This window comes from Notolepis coatsorum (assembly GCF_963971535.1).
Source record: "Notolepis coatsorum genome assembly, chromosome: 5".
NCBI classification, from domain to species: domain Eukaryota; kingdom Metazoa; phylum Chordata; class Actinopteri; order Aulopiformes; family Paralepididae; genus Notolepis; species Notolepis coatsorum.
The window spans coordinates 48,021,556-48,038,463 of record NC_140169.1 but is presented as its reverse complement, the minus strand read 5'-3'; the positions used below and the strand labels follow the sequence as shown (position 1 = coordinate 48,038,463).

Here is a 16,908-nt window from a genome sequence, read left to right as displayed (position 1 = left end):
GGTATTAAAGACAGTAGAGGTTGAGTACTTTATTCTCTAAAGAGTAATGTTAGAGTGTTGTGTTCAATTCAATTTAAAGACAGTAGAGGTTGAGTACTTTATTATCTAAAGAGTGAGTTAGAGTGTTGTGTGTTCATTCATAGTTAAAGACAGTAGAGTTGAGTACTTTATTATCTAAAGATGGTAAGTTAGAGTGTTGTGTTCATTCATAGTTAAAGACAGTAGAGTTGAGTACTTTATTATCTAAAGATGGTAGTTAGAGTGTTGTGTTCATTCATAGTTAAAGACAGTAGAGGTTGAGTACTTTATTATCTAAAGATGGTAAGTTAGAGTGTTGTGTTCATTCATAGTTAAAGACAGTAGAGGTTGAGTACTTTATTATCTAAAGATGGTAAGTTAGAGTGTTGTGTTCATTCATAGTTAAAGACAGTAGAGGTTGAGTACTTTATTATCTAAAGATGGTAAGTTAGAGTGTTGTGTTCATTCATAGTATAAGACAGTAGAGGTTGAGTACTTTATTATCTAAAGATGGTAAGTTAGAGTGTTGTGTTCATTCATAGTTAAAGACAGTAGAGGTTGAGTACTTTATTATCTAAAGATGGTAAGTTAGAGTGTTGTGTTCATTCATAGTTAAAGACAGTAGAGGTTGAGTACTTTATTATCTAAAGATGGTAAGTTAGAGTGTTGTGTTCATTCATAGTTAAAGACAGTAGAGGTTGAGTACTTTATTATCTAAAGATGGTAAGTTAGAGTGTTGTGTTCATTCATAGTTAAAGACAGTAGAGGTTGAGTACTTTATTATCTAAAGATGGTAAGTTAGAGTGTTGTGTTTCATTCATAGTTAAAGACAGTAGATGTTGAGTACTTTATTATCTAAAGATGGTGAGTTAGAGTGTTGTGTTCATTCATAGTTAAAGACAGTAGAGGTTGAGTACTTTATTATCTAAAGATGGTGAGTTGGAGTGTTGTGTTCATTCATAGTTAAAGACAGTAGAGGTTGAGTACTTTATTATCTAAAGATGGTAAGTTAGAGTGTTGTGTTCATTCATAGTTAAAGACAGTAGAGGTTGAGTACTTTATTATCTAAAGATGGTGAGTTAGAGTGTTGTGTTCATTCATAGTTAAAGACAGTAGAGGTTGAGTACTTTATTATCTAAAGATGGTAAGTTAGAGTGTTGTGTTCATTCATAGTTAAAGACAGTAGAGGTTGAGTACTTTATTATCTAAAGATGGAAGTTAGAGTGTTGTGTTCATTCATAGTTAAAGACAGTAGAGGTTGAGTACTTTATTATCTAAAGATGGTAAGTTAGAGTGTTGTGTTCATTCATAGTTAAAGACAGTAGAGGTTGAGTACTTTATTATCTAAAGATGGTGAGTTAGAGTGTTGTGTTCATTCATAGTTAAAGACAGTAGAGGTTGAGTACTTATTATCTAAAGATGGTGAGTTAGAGTGTTGTGTTCATTCATAGTTAAAGACAGTAGAGGTTGAGTACTTTATTATCTAAAGATGGTAAGTTAGAGTGTTGTGTTCATTCATAGTTAAAGACAGTAGAGGTTGAGTACTTTATTATCTAAAGATGGTAAGTTAGAGTGTTGTGTTCATTCATAGTTAAAGACAGTAGAGGTTGAGTACTTTATTATCTAAAGATGGTAAGTTAGAGTGTTGTGTTCATTCATAGTTAAAGACAGTAGAGGTTGAGTACTTTATTATCTAAAGATGGTAAGTTAGAGTGTTGTGTTCATTCATAGTTAAAGACAGTAGAGGTTGAGTACTTTATTATCTAAAGATGGTAAGTTAGAGTGTTGTGTTCATTCATAGTTAAAGACAGTAGAGGTTGAGTACTTTATTATCTAAAGATGGTAAGTTAGAGTGTTGTGTTCATTCATAGTTAAAGACAGTAGAGGTTGAGTACTTTATTATCTAAAGATGGTGAGTTAGAGTGTTGTGTTCATTCATAGTTAAAGACAGTAGAGGTTGAGTACTTTATTATCTAAAGATGGTAAGTTAGAGTGTTGTGTTCATTCATAGTTAAAGACAGTAGAGGTTGAGTACTTTATTATCTAAAGATGGTGAGTTAGAGTGTTGTGTTCATTCATAGTTAAAGACAGTAGAGGTTGAGTACTTTATTATCTAAAGATGGTAAGTTAGAGTGTTGTGTTCATTCATAGTTAAAGACAGTAGAGGTTGAGTACTTTATTATCTAAAGATGGTAGTTAGAGTGTTGTGTTCATTCATAGTTAAAGACAGTAGAGGTTGAGTACTTTATTATCTAAAGATGGTAAGTTAGAGTGTTGTGTTCATTCATAGTTAAAGACAGTAGAGGTTGAGTACTTTATTATCTAAAGATGGTGAGTTAGAGTGTTGTGTTCATTCATAGTTAAAGACAGTAGAGGTTGAGTACTTTATTATCTAAAGATGGTGAGTTAGAGTGTTGTGTTCATTCATAGTTAAAGACAGTAGAGGTTGAGTACTTTATTATCTAAAGATGGTAAGTTAGAGTGTTGTGTTCATTCATAGTTAAAGACAGTAGAGGTTGAGTACTTTATTATCTAAAGATGGTAAGTTAGAGTGTTGTGTTCATTCATAGTTAAAGACAGTAGAGGTTGAGTACTTTATTATCTAAAGATGGTGAGTTAGAGTGTTGTGTTCATTCATAGTTAAAGACAGTAGAGGTTGAGTACTTTATTATCTAAAGATGGTAAGTTAGAGTGTTGTGTTCATTCATAGTTAAAGACAGTAGAGGTTGAGTACTTTATTATCTAAAGATGGTAAGTTAGAGTGTTGTGTTCATTCATAGTTAAAGACAGTAGAGGTTGAGTACTTTATTATCTAAAGATGGTAGTTAGAGTGTTGTGTTCATTCATAGTTAAAGACAGTAGAGGTTGAGTACTTTATTATCTAAAGATGGTGAGTTAGAGTGTTGTGTTCATTCATAGTTAAAGACAGTAGAGGTTGAGTACTTTATTATCTAAAGATGGTGAGTTAGAGTGTTGTGTTCATTCATAGTTAAAGACAGTAGAGGTTGAGTACTTTATTATCTAAAGATGGTAAGTTAGAGTGTTGTGTTCATTCATAGTTAAAGACAGTAGAGGTTGAGTACTTTATTATCTAAAGATGGTAGTTAGAGTGTTGTGTTCATTCATAGTTAAAGACAGTAGAGGTTGAGTACTTTATTATCTAAAGATGGTGAGTTAGAGTGTTGTGTTCATTCATAGTTAAAGACAGTAGAGGTTGAGTACTTTATTATCTAAAGATGGTGAGTTAGAGTGTTGTGTTCATTCATAGTTAAAGACAGTAGAGGTTGAGTACTTTATTATCTAAAGATGGTAAGTTAGAGTGTTGTGTTCATTCATAGTTAAAGACAGTAGAGGTTGAGTACTTTATTATCTAAAGATGGTAGTTAGAGTGTTGTGTTCATTCATAGTTAAAGACAGTAGAGGTTGAGTACTTTATTATCTAAAGATGGTGAGTTAGAGTGTTGTGTTCATTCATAGTTAAAGACAGTAGAGGTTGAGTACTTTATTATCTAAAGATGGTAAGTTAGAGTGTTGTGTTCATTCATAGTTAAAGACAGTAGAGGTTGAGTACTTTATTATCTAAAGATGGTGAGTTAGAGTGTTGTGTTCATTCATAGTTAAAGACAGTAGAGGTTGAGTACTTTATTATCTAAAGATGGTAAGTTAGAGTGTTGTGTTCATTCATAGTTAAAGACAGTAGAGGTTGAGTACTTTATTATCTAAAGATGGTGAGTTAGAGTGTTGTGTTCATTCATAGTTAAAGACAGTAGAGGTTGAGTACTTTATTATCTAAAGATGGTAAGTTAGAGTGTTGTGTTCATTCATAGTTAAAGACAGTAGAGGTTGAGTACTTTATTATCTAAAGATGGTGAGTTAGAGTGTTGTGTTCATTCATAGTTAAAGACAGTAGAGGTTGAGTACTTTATTATCTAAAGATGGTAAGTTAGAGTGTTGTGTTCATTCATAGTTAAAGACAGTAGAGGTTGAGTACTTTATTATCTAAAGATGGTAAGTTAGAGTGTTGTGTTCATTCATAGTTAAAGACAGTAGAGGTTGAGTACTTTATTATCTAAAGATGGTGAGTTAGAGTGTTGTGTTCATTCATAGTTAAAGACAGTAGAGGTTGAGTACTTTATTATCTAAAGATGGTGAGTTAGAGTGTTGTGTTCATTCATAGTTAAAGACAGTAGAGGTTGAGTACTTTATTATCTAAAGATGGTAAGTTAGAGTGTTGTGTTCATTCATAGTTAAAGACAGTAGAGGTTGAGTACTTTATTATCTAAAGATGGTAAGTTAGAGTGTTGTGTTCATTCATAGTTAAAGACAGTAGAGGTTGAGTACTTTATTATCTAAAGATGGTAGTTAGAGTGTTGTGTTCATTCATAGTTAAAGACAGTAGAGGTTGAGTACTTTATTATCTAAAGATGGTAAGTTAGAGTGTTGTGTTCATTCATAGTTAAAGACAGTAGAGGTTGAGTACTTTATTATCTAAAGATGGTAAGTTAGAGTGTTGTGTTCATTCATAGTTAAAGACAGTAGAGGTTGAGTACTTTATTATCTAAAGATGGTAAGTTAGAGTGTTGTGTTCATTCATAGTTAAAGACAGTAGAGGTTGAGTACTTTATTATCTAAAGATGGTAAGTTAGAGTGTTGTGTTCATTCATAGTTAAAGACAGTAGAGGTTGAGTACTTTATTATCTAAAGATGGTAAGTTAGAGTGTTGTGTTCATTCATAGTTAAAGACAGTAGAGGTTGAGTACTTTATTATCTAAAGATGGTGAGTTAGAGTGTTGTGTTCATTCATAGTTAAAGACAGTAGAGGTTGAGTACTTTATTATCTAAAGATGGTGAGTTAGAGTGTGTGTTCATTCATAGTTAAAGACAGTAGAGGTTGAGTACTTTATTATCTAAAGATGGTAAGTTAGAGTGTTGTGTTCATTCATAGTTAAAGACAGTAGAGGTTGAGTACTTTATTATCTAAAGATGGTAAGTTAGAGTGTTGTGTTCATTCATAGTTAAAGACAGTAGAGGTTGAGTACTTTATTATCTAAAGATGGTGAGTTAGAGTGTTGTGTTCATTCATAGTTAAAGACAGTAGAGGTTGAGTACTTTATTATCTAAAGATGGTGAGTTAGAGTGTTGTGTTCATTCATAGTTAAAGACAGTAGAGGTTGAGTACTTTATTATCTAAAGATGGTAAGTTAGAGTGTTGTGTTCATTCATAGTTAAAGACAGTAGAGGTTGAGTACTTTATTATCTAAAGATGGTAAGTTAGAGTGTTGTGTTCATTCATAGTTAAAGACAGTAGAGGTTGAGTACTTTATTATCTAAAGATGGTAAGTTAGAGTGTTGTGTTCATTCATAGTTAAAGACAGTAGAGGTTGAGTACTTTATTATCTAAAGATGGTGAGTTAGAGTGTTGTGTTCATTCATAGTTAAAGACAGTAGAGGTTGAGTACTTTATTATCTAAAGATGGTAAGTTAGAGTGTTGTGTTCATTCATAGTTAAAGACAGTAGAGGTTGAGTACTTTATTATCTAAAGATGGTAAGTTAGAGTGTTGTGTTCATTCATAGTTAAAGACAGTAGAGGTTGAGTACTTTATTATCTAAAGATGGTAGTTAGAGTGTTGTGTTCATTCATAGTTAAAGACAGTAGAGGTTGAGTACTTTATTATCTAAAGATGGTAAGTTAGAGTGTTGTGTTCATTCATAGTTAAAGACAGTAGAGGTTGAGTACTTTATTATCTAAAGATGGTAAGTTAGAGTGTTGTGTTCATTCATAGTTAAAGACAGTAGAGGTTGAGTACTTTATTATCTAAAGATGGTAAGTTAGAGTGTTGTGTTCATTCATAGTTAAAGACAGTAGAGGTTGAGTACTTTATTATCTAAAGATGGTAAGTTAGAGTGTTGTGTTCATTCATAGTTAAAGACAGTAGAGGTTGAGTACTTTATTATCTAAAGATGGTAAGTTAGAGTGTTGTGTTCATTCATAGTTAAAGACAGTAGAGGTTGAGTACTTTATTATCTAAAGATGGTAAGTTAGAGTGTTGTGTTCATTCATAGTTAAAGACAGTAGAGGTTGAGTACTTTATTATCTAAAGATGGTAAGTTAGAGTGTTGTGTTCATTCATAGTTAAAGACAGTAGAGGTTGAGTACTTTATTATCTAAAGATGGTGAGTTAGAGTGTTGTGTTCATTCATAGTTAAAGACAGTAGAGGTTGAGTACTTTATTATCTAAAGATGGTGAGTTAGAGTGTTGTGTTCATTCATAGTTAAAGACAGTAGAGGTTGAGTACTTTATTATCTAAAGATGGTAAGTTAGAGTGTTGTGTTCATTCATAGTTAAAGACAGTAGAGGTTGAGTACTTTATTATCTAAAGATGGTAAGTTAGAGTGTTGTGTTCATTCATAGTTAAAGACAGTAGAGGTTGAGTACTTTATTATCTAAAGATGGTAAGTTAGAGTGTTGTGTTCATTCATAGTTAAAGACAGTAGAGGTTGAGTACTTTATTATCTAAAGATGGTGAGTTAGAGTGTTGTGTTCATTCATAGTTAAAGACAGTAGAGGTTGAGTACTTTATTATCTAAAGATGGTAAGTTAGAGTGTTGTGTTCATTCATAGTTAAAGACAGTAGAGGTTGAGTACTTTATTATCTAAAGATGGTGAGTTAGAGTGTTGTGTTCATTCATAGTTAAAGACAGTAGAGGTTGAGTACTTATTATCTAAAGATGGTGAGTTAGAGTGTTGTGTTCATTCATAGTTAAAGACAGTAGAGGTTGAGTACTTTATTATCTAAAGATGGTAAGTTAGAGTGTTGTGTTCATTCATAGTTAAAGACAGTAGAGGTTGAGTACTTTATTATCTAAAGATGGTAAGTTAGAGTGTTGTGTTCATTCATAGTTAAAGACAGTAGAGGTTGAGTACTTTATTATCTAAAGATGGTAAGTTAGAGTGTTGTGTTCATTCATAGTTAAAGACAGTAGAGGTTGAGTACTTTATTATCTAAAGATGGTAAGTTAGAGTGTTGTGTTCATTCATAGTTAAAGACAGTAGAGGTTGAGTACTTTATTATCTAAAGATGGTAAGTTAGAGTGTTGTGTTCATTCATAGTTAAAGACAGTAGAGGTTGAGTACTTTATTATCTAAAGATGGTAAGTTAGAGTGTTGTGTTCATTCATAGTTAAAGACAGTAGAGGTTGAGTACTTTATTATCTAAAGATGGTGAGTTAGAGTGTTGTGTTCATTCATAGTTAAAGACAGTAGAGGTTGAGTACTTTATTATCTAAAGATGGTGAGTTAGAGTGTTGTGTTCATTCATAGTTAAAGACAGTAGAGGTTGAGTACTTTATTATCTAAAGATGGTAAGTTAGAGTGTTGTGTTCATTCATAGTTAAAGACAGTAGAGGTTGAGTACTTTATTATCTAAAGATGGTAAGTTAGAGTGTTGTGTTCATTCATAGTTAAAGACAGTAGAGGTTGAGTACTTTATTATCTAAAGATGGTGAGTTAGAGTGTTGTGTTCATTCATAGTTAAAGACAGTAGAGGTTGAGTACTTTATTATCTAAAGATGGTAAGTTAGAGTGTTGTGTTCATTCATAGTTAAAGACAGTAGAGGTTGAGTACTTTATTATCTAAAGATGGTAGTTAGAGTGTTGTGTTCATTCATAGTTAAAGACAGTAGAGGTTGAGTACTTTATTATCTAAAGATGGTAAGTTAGAGTGTTGTGTTCATTCATAGTTAAAGACAGTAGAGGTTGAGTACTTTATTATCTAAAGATGGTAAGTTAGAGTGTTGTGTTCATTCATAGTTAAAGACAGTAGAGGTTGAGTACTTTATTATCTAAAGATGGTAAGTTAGAGTGTTGTGTTCATTCATAGTTAAAGACAGTAGAGGTTGAGTACTTTATTATCTAAAGATGGTAAGTTAGAGTGTTGTGTTCATTCATAGTTAAAGACAGTAGAGGTTGAGTACTTTATTATCTAAAGATGGTGAGTTAGAGTGTTGTGTTCATTCATAGTTAAAGACAGTAGAGGTTGAGTACTTTATTATCTAAAGATGGTAAGTTAGAGTGTTGTGTTCATTCATAGTTAAAGACAGTAGAGGTTGAGTACTTTATTATCTAAAGATGGTGAGTTAGAGTGTTGTGTTCATTCATAGTTAAAGACAGTAGAGGTTGAGTACTTTATTATCTAAAGATGGTAAGTTAGAGTGTTGTGTTCATTCATAGTTAAAGACAGTAGAGGTTGAGTACTTTATTATCTAAAGATGGTAAGTTAGTGTTGTGTTCATTCATAGTTAAAGACAGTAGAGGTTGAGTACTTTATTATCTAAAGATGGTGAGTTAGAGTGTTGTGTTCATTCATAGTTAAAGACAGTAGAGGTTGAGTACTTTATTATCTAAAGATGGTGAGTTAGAGTGTTGTGTTCATTCATAGTTAAAGACAGTAGAGGTTGAGTACTTTATTATCTAAAGATGGTGAGTTAGAGTGTTGTGTTCATTCATAGTTAAAGACAGTAGAGGTTGAGTACTTTATTATCTAAAGGTGGTAAGTTAGAGTGTTGTGTTCATTCATAGTTAAAGACAGTAGAGGTTGAGTACTTTATTATCTAAAGATGGTAAGTTAGAGTGTTGTGTTCATTCATAGTTAAAGACAGTAGAGGTTGAGTACTTTATTATCTAAAGATGGTAAGTTAGAGTGTTGTGTTCATTCATAGTTAAAGACAGTAGAGGTTGAGTACTTTATTATCTAAAGATGGTAAGTTAGAGTGTTGTGTTCATTCATAGTTAAAGACAGTAGAGGTTGAGTACTTTATTATCTAAAGATGGTAAGTTAGAGTGTTGTGTTCATTCATAGTTAAAGACAGTAGAGGTTGAGTACTTTATTATCTAAAGATGGTAAGTTAGAGTGTTGTGTTCATTCATAGTTAAAGACAGTAGAGGTTGAGTACTTTATTATCTAAAGATGGTAAGTTGGAGTGTTGTGTTCATTCATAGTTAAAGACAGTAGAGGTTGAGTACTTTATTATCTAAAGATGGTAAGTTAGAGTGTTGTGTTCATTCATAGTTAAAGACAGTAGAGGTTGAGTACTTTATTATCTAAAGATGGTAAGTTAGAGTGTTGTGTTCATTCATAGTTAAAGACAGTAGAGGTTGAGTACTTTATTATCTAAAGATGGTGAGTTAGAGTGTTGTGTTCATTCATAGTTAAAGACAGTAGATGTTGAGTACTTTATTATCTAAAGATGGTGAGTTAGAGTGTTGTGTTTATTCATAGTTAAAGACAGTAGAGGTTGAGTACTTTATTATCTAAAGATGGTGAGTTGGAGTGTTGTGTTCATTCATAGTTAAAGACAGTAGAGGTTGAGTACTTTATTATCTAAAGATGGTAAGTTAGAGTGTTGTGTTCATTCATAGTTAAAGACAGTAGAGGTTGAGTACTTTATTATCTAAAGATGGTGAGTTAGAGTGTTGTGTTCATTCATAGTTAAAGACAGTAGAGGTTGAGTACTTTATTATCTAAAGATGGTAAGTTAGAGTGTTGTGTTCATTCATAGTTAAAGATAGTAGAGGTTGAGTACTTTATTATCTAAAGATGGTGAGTTAGAGTGTTGTGTTCATTCATAGTTAAAGACAGTAGAGGTTGAGTACTTTATTATCTAAAGATGGTAAGTTAGAGTGTTGTGTTCATTCATAGTTAAAGACAGTAGAGGTTGAGTACTTTATTATCTAAAAATGGTGAGTTAGAGTGTTGTGTTCATTCATAGTTAAAGACAGTAGAGGTTGAGTACTTTATTATCTAAAGATGGTGAGTTAGAGTGTTGTGTTCATTCATAGTTAAAGACAGTAGAGGTTGAGTACTTTATTATCTAAAGATGGTAAGTTAGAGTGTTGTGTTCATTCATAGTTAAAGACAGTAGAGGTTGAGTACTTTATTATCTAAAGATGGTAAGTTAGAGTGTTGTGTTCATTCATAGTTAAAGACAGTAGAGGTTGAGTACTTTATTATCTAAAGATGGTGAGTTAGAGTGTTGTGTTCATTCATAGTTAAAGACAGTAGAGGTTGAGTACTTTATTATCTAAAGATGGTAAGTTAGAGTGTTGTGTTCATTCATAGTTAAAGACAGTAGAGGTTGAGTACTTTATTATCTAAAGATGGTAAGTTAGAGTGTTGTGTTCATTCATAGTTAAAGATAGTAGAGGTTGAGTACTTTATTATCTAAAGATGGTGAGTTAGAGTGTTGTGTTCATTCATAGTTAAAGACAGTAGAGGTTGAGTACTTTATTATCTAAAGATGGTAAGTTAGAGTGTTGTGTTCATTCATAGTTAAAGACAGTAGAGGTTGAGTACTTTATTATCTAAAGATGGTGAGTTAGAGTGTTGTGTTCATTCATAGTTAAAGACAGTAGAGGTTGAGTACTTTATTATCTAAAGATGGTGAGTTAGAGTGTTGTGTTCATTCATAGTTAAAGACAGTAGAGGTTGAGTACTTTATTATCTAAAGATGGTAAGTTAGAGTGTTGTGTTCATTCATAGTTAAAGACAGTAGAGGTTGAGTACTTTATTATCTAAAGATGGTAAGTTAGAGTGTTGTGTTCATTCATAGTTAAAGACAGTAGAGGTTGAGTACTTTATTATCTAAAGATGGTGAGTTAGAGTGTTGTGTTCATTCATAGTTAAAGACAGTAGAGGTTGAGTACTTTATTATCTAAAGATGGTAAGTTAGAGTGTTGTGTTCATTCATAGTTAAAGACAGTAGAGGTTGAGTACTTTATTATCTAAAGATGGTAAGTTAGAGTGTTGTGTTCATTCCCAGTTAAAGACAGTAGAGGTTGAGTACTTTATTATCTAATGATGGTAAGTTAGAGTGTTGTGTTCATTCATAGTTAAAGACAGTAGAGGTTGAGTACTTTATTATCTAAAGATGGTAAGTTAGAGTGTTGTGTTCATTCATAGTTAAAGACAGTAGAGGTTGAGTACTTTATTATCTAAAGATGGTGAGTTGGAGTGTTGTGTTCATTCATAGTTAAAGACAGTAGAGGTTGAGTACTTTATTATCTAAAGATGGTAAGTTAGAGTGTTGTGTTCATTCATAGTTAAAGACAGTAGAGGTTGAGTACTTTATTATCTAAAGATGGTGAGTTAGAGTGTTGTGTTCATTCATAGTTAAAGACAGTAGAGGTTGAGGACTTTATTATCTAAAGATGGTAAGTTAGAGTGTTGTGTTCATTCATAGTTAAAGACAGTAGAGGTTGAGTACTTTATTATCTAAAGATGGTGAGTTAGAGTGTTGTGTTCATTCATAGTTAAAGACAGTAGAGGTTGAGTACTTTATTATCTAAAGATGGTAAGTTAGAGTGTTGTGTTCATTCATAGTTAAAGACAGTAGAGGTTGAGTACTTTATTATCTAAAGATGGTAAGTTAGAGTGTTGTGTTCATTCATAGTTAAAGACAGTAGAGGTTGAGTACTTTATTATCTAAAGATGGTAAGTTAGAGTGTTGTGTTCATTCATAGTTAAAGACAGTAGAGGTTGAGTACTTTATTATCTAAAGATGGTGAGTTAGAGTGTTGTGTTCATTCATAGTTAAAGACAGTAGAGGTTGAGTACTTTATTATCTAAAGATGGTAAGTTAGAGTGTTGTGTTCATTCATAGTTAAAGACAGTAGAGGTTGAGTACTTTATTATCTAAAGATGGTAAGTTAGAGTGTTGTGTTCATTCATAGTTAAAGACAGTAGAGGTTGAGTACTTTATTATCTAAAGATGGTAAGTTAGAGTGTTGTGTTCATTCATAGTTAAAGACAGTAGAGGTTGAGTACTTTATTATCTAAAGATGGTAAGTTAGAGTGTTGTGTTCATTCCTAGTTAAAGACAGTAGAGGTTGAGTACTTTATTATCTAAAGATGGTAAGTTAGAGTGTTGTGTTCATTCCTAGTTAAAGACAGTAGAGGTTGAGTACTTTATTATCTAATGATGGTAAGTTAGAGTGTTGTGTTCATTCATAGTTAAAGACAGTAGAGGTTGAGTACTTTATTATCTAAAGATGGTAAGTTAGAGTGTTGTGTTCATTCATAGTTAAAGACAGTAGAGGTTGAGTACTTTCTTGTGATATATCACATTCACACCGATGATTTAGATGAACTTCACAACTGCAAATACATGGGCTGTCCAATTTCTTTTTTTAAACAGACTTAGTAAATGGTTCTTCAAGGCAAGGGTTCAAATGTCTCACGACAACTCACTTGCTTTCTGCTTGATGGCCCCCCAGTCCGGGTAGCTGTCCAGGTGCTCTACGAGTCGGGAGCAGAGCTTCACGCGACCCACGTAGTTCAGGAGCACGTCTATGACCGGTCCGGCCCAGTTACTGATGCTCGGAGCGGAGATCACCTCGCAGAACTGACGGGGAGACGAGAGAAGCGTTAACCTGGCAGAACTGACGGGGAGACGAGAGAAGAGTTAACCTGGCAGAACTGACGGGGGGACGAGAGAAGCGTTGACCTGGCAGAACTGACGGGGAGACAAGGGAAGCGTTTAACATGGCAGAACTGACGGGGGGACGAGAGAAGCGTTAACATTAAAGGACATTTCGCATGGTCGTCCTTAGAATAATATAATAAAATAATTATCCGTATGAGATGAAATCCATATTTTACAGTAACTGTAACTGAGGGGTACAATTCCCTGACTGTATTGAGAGTATGGTATCATTAAACCACTACTTAGTTATGTACTTTAATTACTGGCCATACAGTACACGGTATATATGATGAACACCCACACAATAACACGGCTTAACAAAGAAAGTCCTGTTTAGAATATTTATTAGAAGAGCAGCAATAGTAGATTACAGTATTGAGAATTATGAGTCGCGCTTATATGGCGAAGAACACTTAAATAGGTCAAGAGCGTAAGTCCATGAGCATATTACGATGGGTATAATTAATACCACCTGTAGCATAAGAATTATATAAGGCACACTCGTAGGTCAGCTGGAGATACTAAGGGGGTTCCCTCCGGTTGTAAGCCAGCAGGGGAGAGGAATTGTCGGGAGCAAAAGTCTGGATCAACAAGGAATAAAGAGACTCCAGGTACAGGAGACGGTGCAATAATCCCTTGGTCCTTAGACAAAGCAACAGCTATACTCCGGTATGCATTGCAGCATGGATGAAAGCTAGCCAGCCTCTGGGTCCTAGAGGCGGGCTCGACGGTGCTCCTCACAGGGTAGATCCCACACAGCAGTGGGGTAGACGGTTCTCTGCTCCAGCAGCCATAGTACCAAAGCAACATAATCCAGCCGGAAAAGGCTCTGCATTCGTCGGTGTAGGTTATCCAGTGTACATATCCACACGGTTCTCGTCTAGGACTCCTCGGATGGCGGCACAAGGTTAGGCCGCCCAGCCTGGATAAGCACACTAGCTCGGTACGACGAACCGGTGGTAATGCTGGTCACTGTAGAACGGTAGCCGCACGATACACTATACATAATAGACTATTACTTTATAATAGAATAAGTCGAACTCGACGATATAGCGTTAAACTCTGACACTTTAGCTATCAATTCGCACGCGGTCTCAAGGCTCTATTTAGGGGCAAAACGGGCCCACTTCACAGCACGTTGTATCGTGGTGAAGGCTTCAGCTTTTAGTTACCAAGTCTAAGTGCTTCTGTATCCACCTGCGCCGTATTTATACGTAAGGTGAATAATCTAGTGCCAACCTCATTTTTTCTGTCTCGTATTACTGCGCAAACCTGGGCATGTTGAGACATGTCTTAGCGGTGGCTTTGAACTAGACATTGGGGGTATGGCCGTTGGCGCCTAGGGGGTCGCTGTCCAATAGGAGAACGAATATTATGGTCTGGCCTGTACCTAGGTAAAGGGATATTCCGTGTATATGTACAAAGAATATACAAGGGATATCAGACGATATACAAATATTATACAATATATCTCAAGTAATAAATATATATATTCGGTTTAATCTGACCCTTTGTAACAGCCGCCTCCTAATTAGTCTGCACCTAATTAGATAAGCAGAGACAGATTAACCGCCTTGTCCACTACTCAATGTCCGTTGTGAGGAGTAGGGCAATTCACAAAGTCAGTGGGTCATGGTCGTCATTAAGGGAATCAGGTAGCCTTGGCAACTCTATCAGCCTCGCCACGGGTCGGGTGTATGTCCGTCCCTGGACGAGCACTTCTGCCGCTCTGACCTTTCCGTCGGCACCAGTGATCACTTTGCTTACGCGGCCGGCCGGACACATAGCTCGGGGTAGTGACTGGTCTATAATCATGACGACTGTGCCCTCCGTCAAATTGTCTCTTTCTTTTACCCATTTCTGGCGGGTCTGTAGAGACGGTAGATAGTGGAGGAGGAAACTGTTCCAAAACTTGTCAGCCAATACTTGACTGTACCTCCACATTCTTCGGCCGTTCGCTTCCTCAGGTCTGTACACTGTCTGTGGGAGCGCGGGGTCCAGCCGCCCCATCAAGAGTGTGTTGGGGGTGACTGGGTCGACATCTGCTACATCACTTGAGACGTAACCGAGGGGCTTTGAGTTCAATACTCCCTCGATCTCCGTGAGGACTGTCGTGAGGACTTCTTCCGCCACGGTCTGGGCCCCAAGCACGGCGTACAGGGCTGTCTTTATTGAACGTACTTCTCGTTCCCAAGTTCCCCCGAAGTGAGGGGCATTCGGGGGGTTAAACTGGAAATCAATCTGAGAGGGAGCGAGGTGGGTCTTAAGTTCTGGGCCCATAGCTTGGAAGCTCTCTCTCAGCTCTCTTTCTCCGCCTTTGAAGTTTGTCCCGTGATCAGACAATAATATAGACGGTTTTCCTTTCCGCGCTGTGAATCTCCGGAAGGCCATAAGGAATGAGTCCGTACTCATGGTTGGAAGGAGTTCTATGTGTATCGCTCGGGTGGTCATGCATTTGAATACAATACCCCACCGCTTCTCCGTCCCTCTTCCTTTCTTCACATACAGCGGGCCGAAGCAGTCCATACCGGTGGAGTGAAAGGGCTTGTCGCCGAGTCGAAGGCGACAGGGGGGTAGGTCAGCCATCCTGGGTATACTGGGCTGTGCTCGCCACTTGCGACAGTCTAGACAGGTCCGCTGGAAGCGTCGTACTGCTTCTCTTCCTTGCAGTATCCAATAGCGACGTCTGATCTCAGCGAAGACTCTCTCTGCCCCAGCGTTGTGCACGTCCTCGTCGTATTTCTTTATGATGAGCTCTGTGACCTTGTGTCGGCTGTTGAGAACTATCGGGAACTTGACGTCATCCGTTAAGTCTGGGGCCCTTCTCAGACGACCACCCACTCTGATAAGATTATGGGCGTCGCGCTCAGGGGCTAAGTGGAGCAGTCTGCTGTCTGACGGGACTGGCTTTGATCCCTGCAGGCAGTCTAGCTCGTCGGGGAACGAGTCTCTTTGGGCTCGCTGTAGCAGAAGGAGTTCTGCTTCTTCGTAATTAGCTGCATTAATGTCAGTAGTGGAGGGAACCTCAGGGCTGTGCCACAGGAATGTCTTTAACTGCGCACTCTCAAGGGTAGGGCAGTCGTCTATGTTGGGATCTGTGGGGACTGGTGTGTGTGTCAACCCACAGAACATAGATTTCTTCATCTCTGCCTCCTCTTGACTAGCCTCCCGTGGGGTGGGTGTAGGCCACTCTTCTTCCGGGAGCTTGAGGAACTCGGGACCGTCACTATAGAGATTGTGACGTGTGAGGTCATCCAGGGACATTCCCCGTATGATGACGTCTGCTGGGTTCTGTTTTGTGTCCACGTACCTCCAGCATGCTGATTCTGTTAAATCTTGGATCTCTGTGATTCTGACTCCCACGAAGACCTTGTATCTACACAAATCGGACTGGATCCATGTGAGTACGGTCATGGAGTCTGACCACAGGATTGTTCTTTGCACCGGGATGGTGAGTTCACGTTGGATTAACGTGGCGAGTTGCGCTCCTACTAGGGCTGCGCAGAGCTCTAGACGCGGGATCGATTGTTGCTTGCGGGGGGCTATTCTTGAACGAGCCAGGATGAAGGCGGTATGTATTTCTCCTCCCTCCTCTCGGGCCCGCAAGTAGGCCACCGAACCGTAGGCTACTTCGGAGGCGTCGCTGAAGACGTGCAGGTCCATCTGACACGTCTCCAGCCGCACTGTGGGTGGGAAGTAGCTGCGGCGTATGTTGACACCTGGGAGCGAGCTGAGTTCTGTTTCCCACTATCTCCATGTGGAAGCAAGGTGGTCGGGTATGGGGTCGTCCCAGCCCTGGTCCTTGTCCCACAGCTCTCGTACAATCATCTTTGCCCTGGTGGTGTAAGGTAGAATACATCCCAACGGGTCATATTGTCTGGCGAGTGTTCTGTATACACTCCGTCTGGTGGTCGGTAGTGAAATCGACCTTCCCTGCTCCTTGGTCAGGGGTGTGTGTCTATAATGGAGCGAGTCTGTTTTGAAGCGCCAGACTAGTCCTAATGTCATTTCTTGGGCTTCACCTGGGATGGTCGCCATCCAGGTCTCGCTGCTTGCTGCCTTGTCCTCTGGGGAGAGGCTGCGCAGTACTTGAGGGTCGCTGCTGGCCCACTGCCGGAGATCAAAGCCGCCTTTGATCAGGGAGGCGCGGAGCTTGAGTAGGAGGGCCTCGGCCTCTTCTGGCGTCGAGACGCTTTGCAGACAGTTGTCCACGTAGAAACTCTTCTCTACACTTTGTCGGACCTCCTCGTCAGCTGCTGGGTCCTCTGCGACATGTTTTTGCAGTGCGAACGTAGCACAGCATGGGCTGCATGTGGTTCCGAAAGGGAGGACTTCCCATTGATAGATGGATGGTTGCTCATCCCCGATCCTCTCTCTCCATAAGAACCGCAGCAGGGGCTTGTCCTCT

The 16,908-nt window shown here is 37.3% G+C and overlaps 1 protein-coding gene across 1 annotated transcript in view; it reads right to left on the bottom strand.

The window, feature by feature from the left end:
* The window catches only part of LOC311228168 (ankyrin repeat and SOCS box protein 2-like), a gene marked incomplete at both ends in the record, with an annotated part of 88,235 nt that overhangs the window by 25,515 nt on the left and 45,812 nt on the right, over positions 1-16,908 (bottom strand). The window contains one exon of the mRNA XM_084314079.1: positions 12,266-12,456. Within this exon, the coding sequence (XP_084170205.1) occupies positions 12,266-12,456 (191 nt within the window). The remainder of the gene's footprint in view (positions 1-12,265; positions 12,457-16,908) is intronic.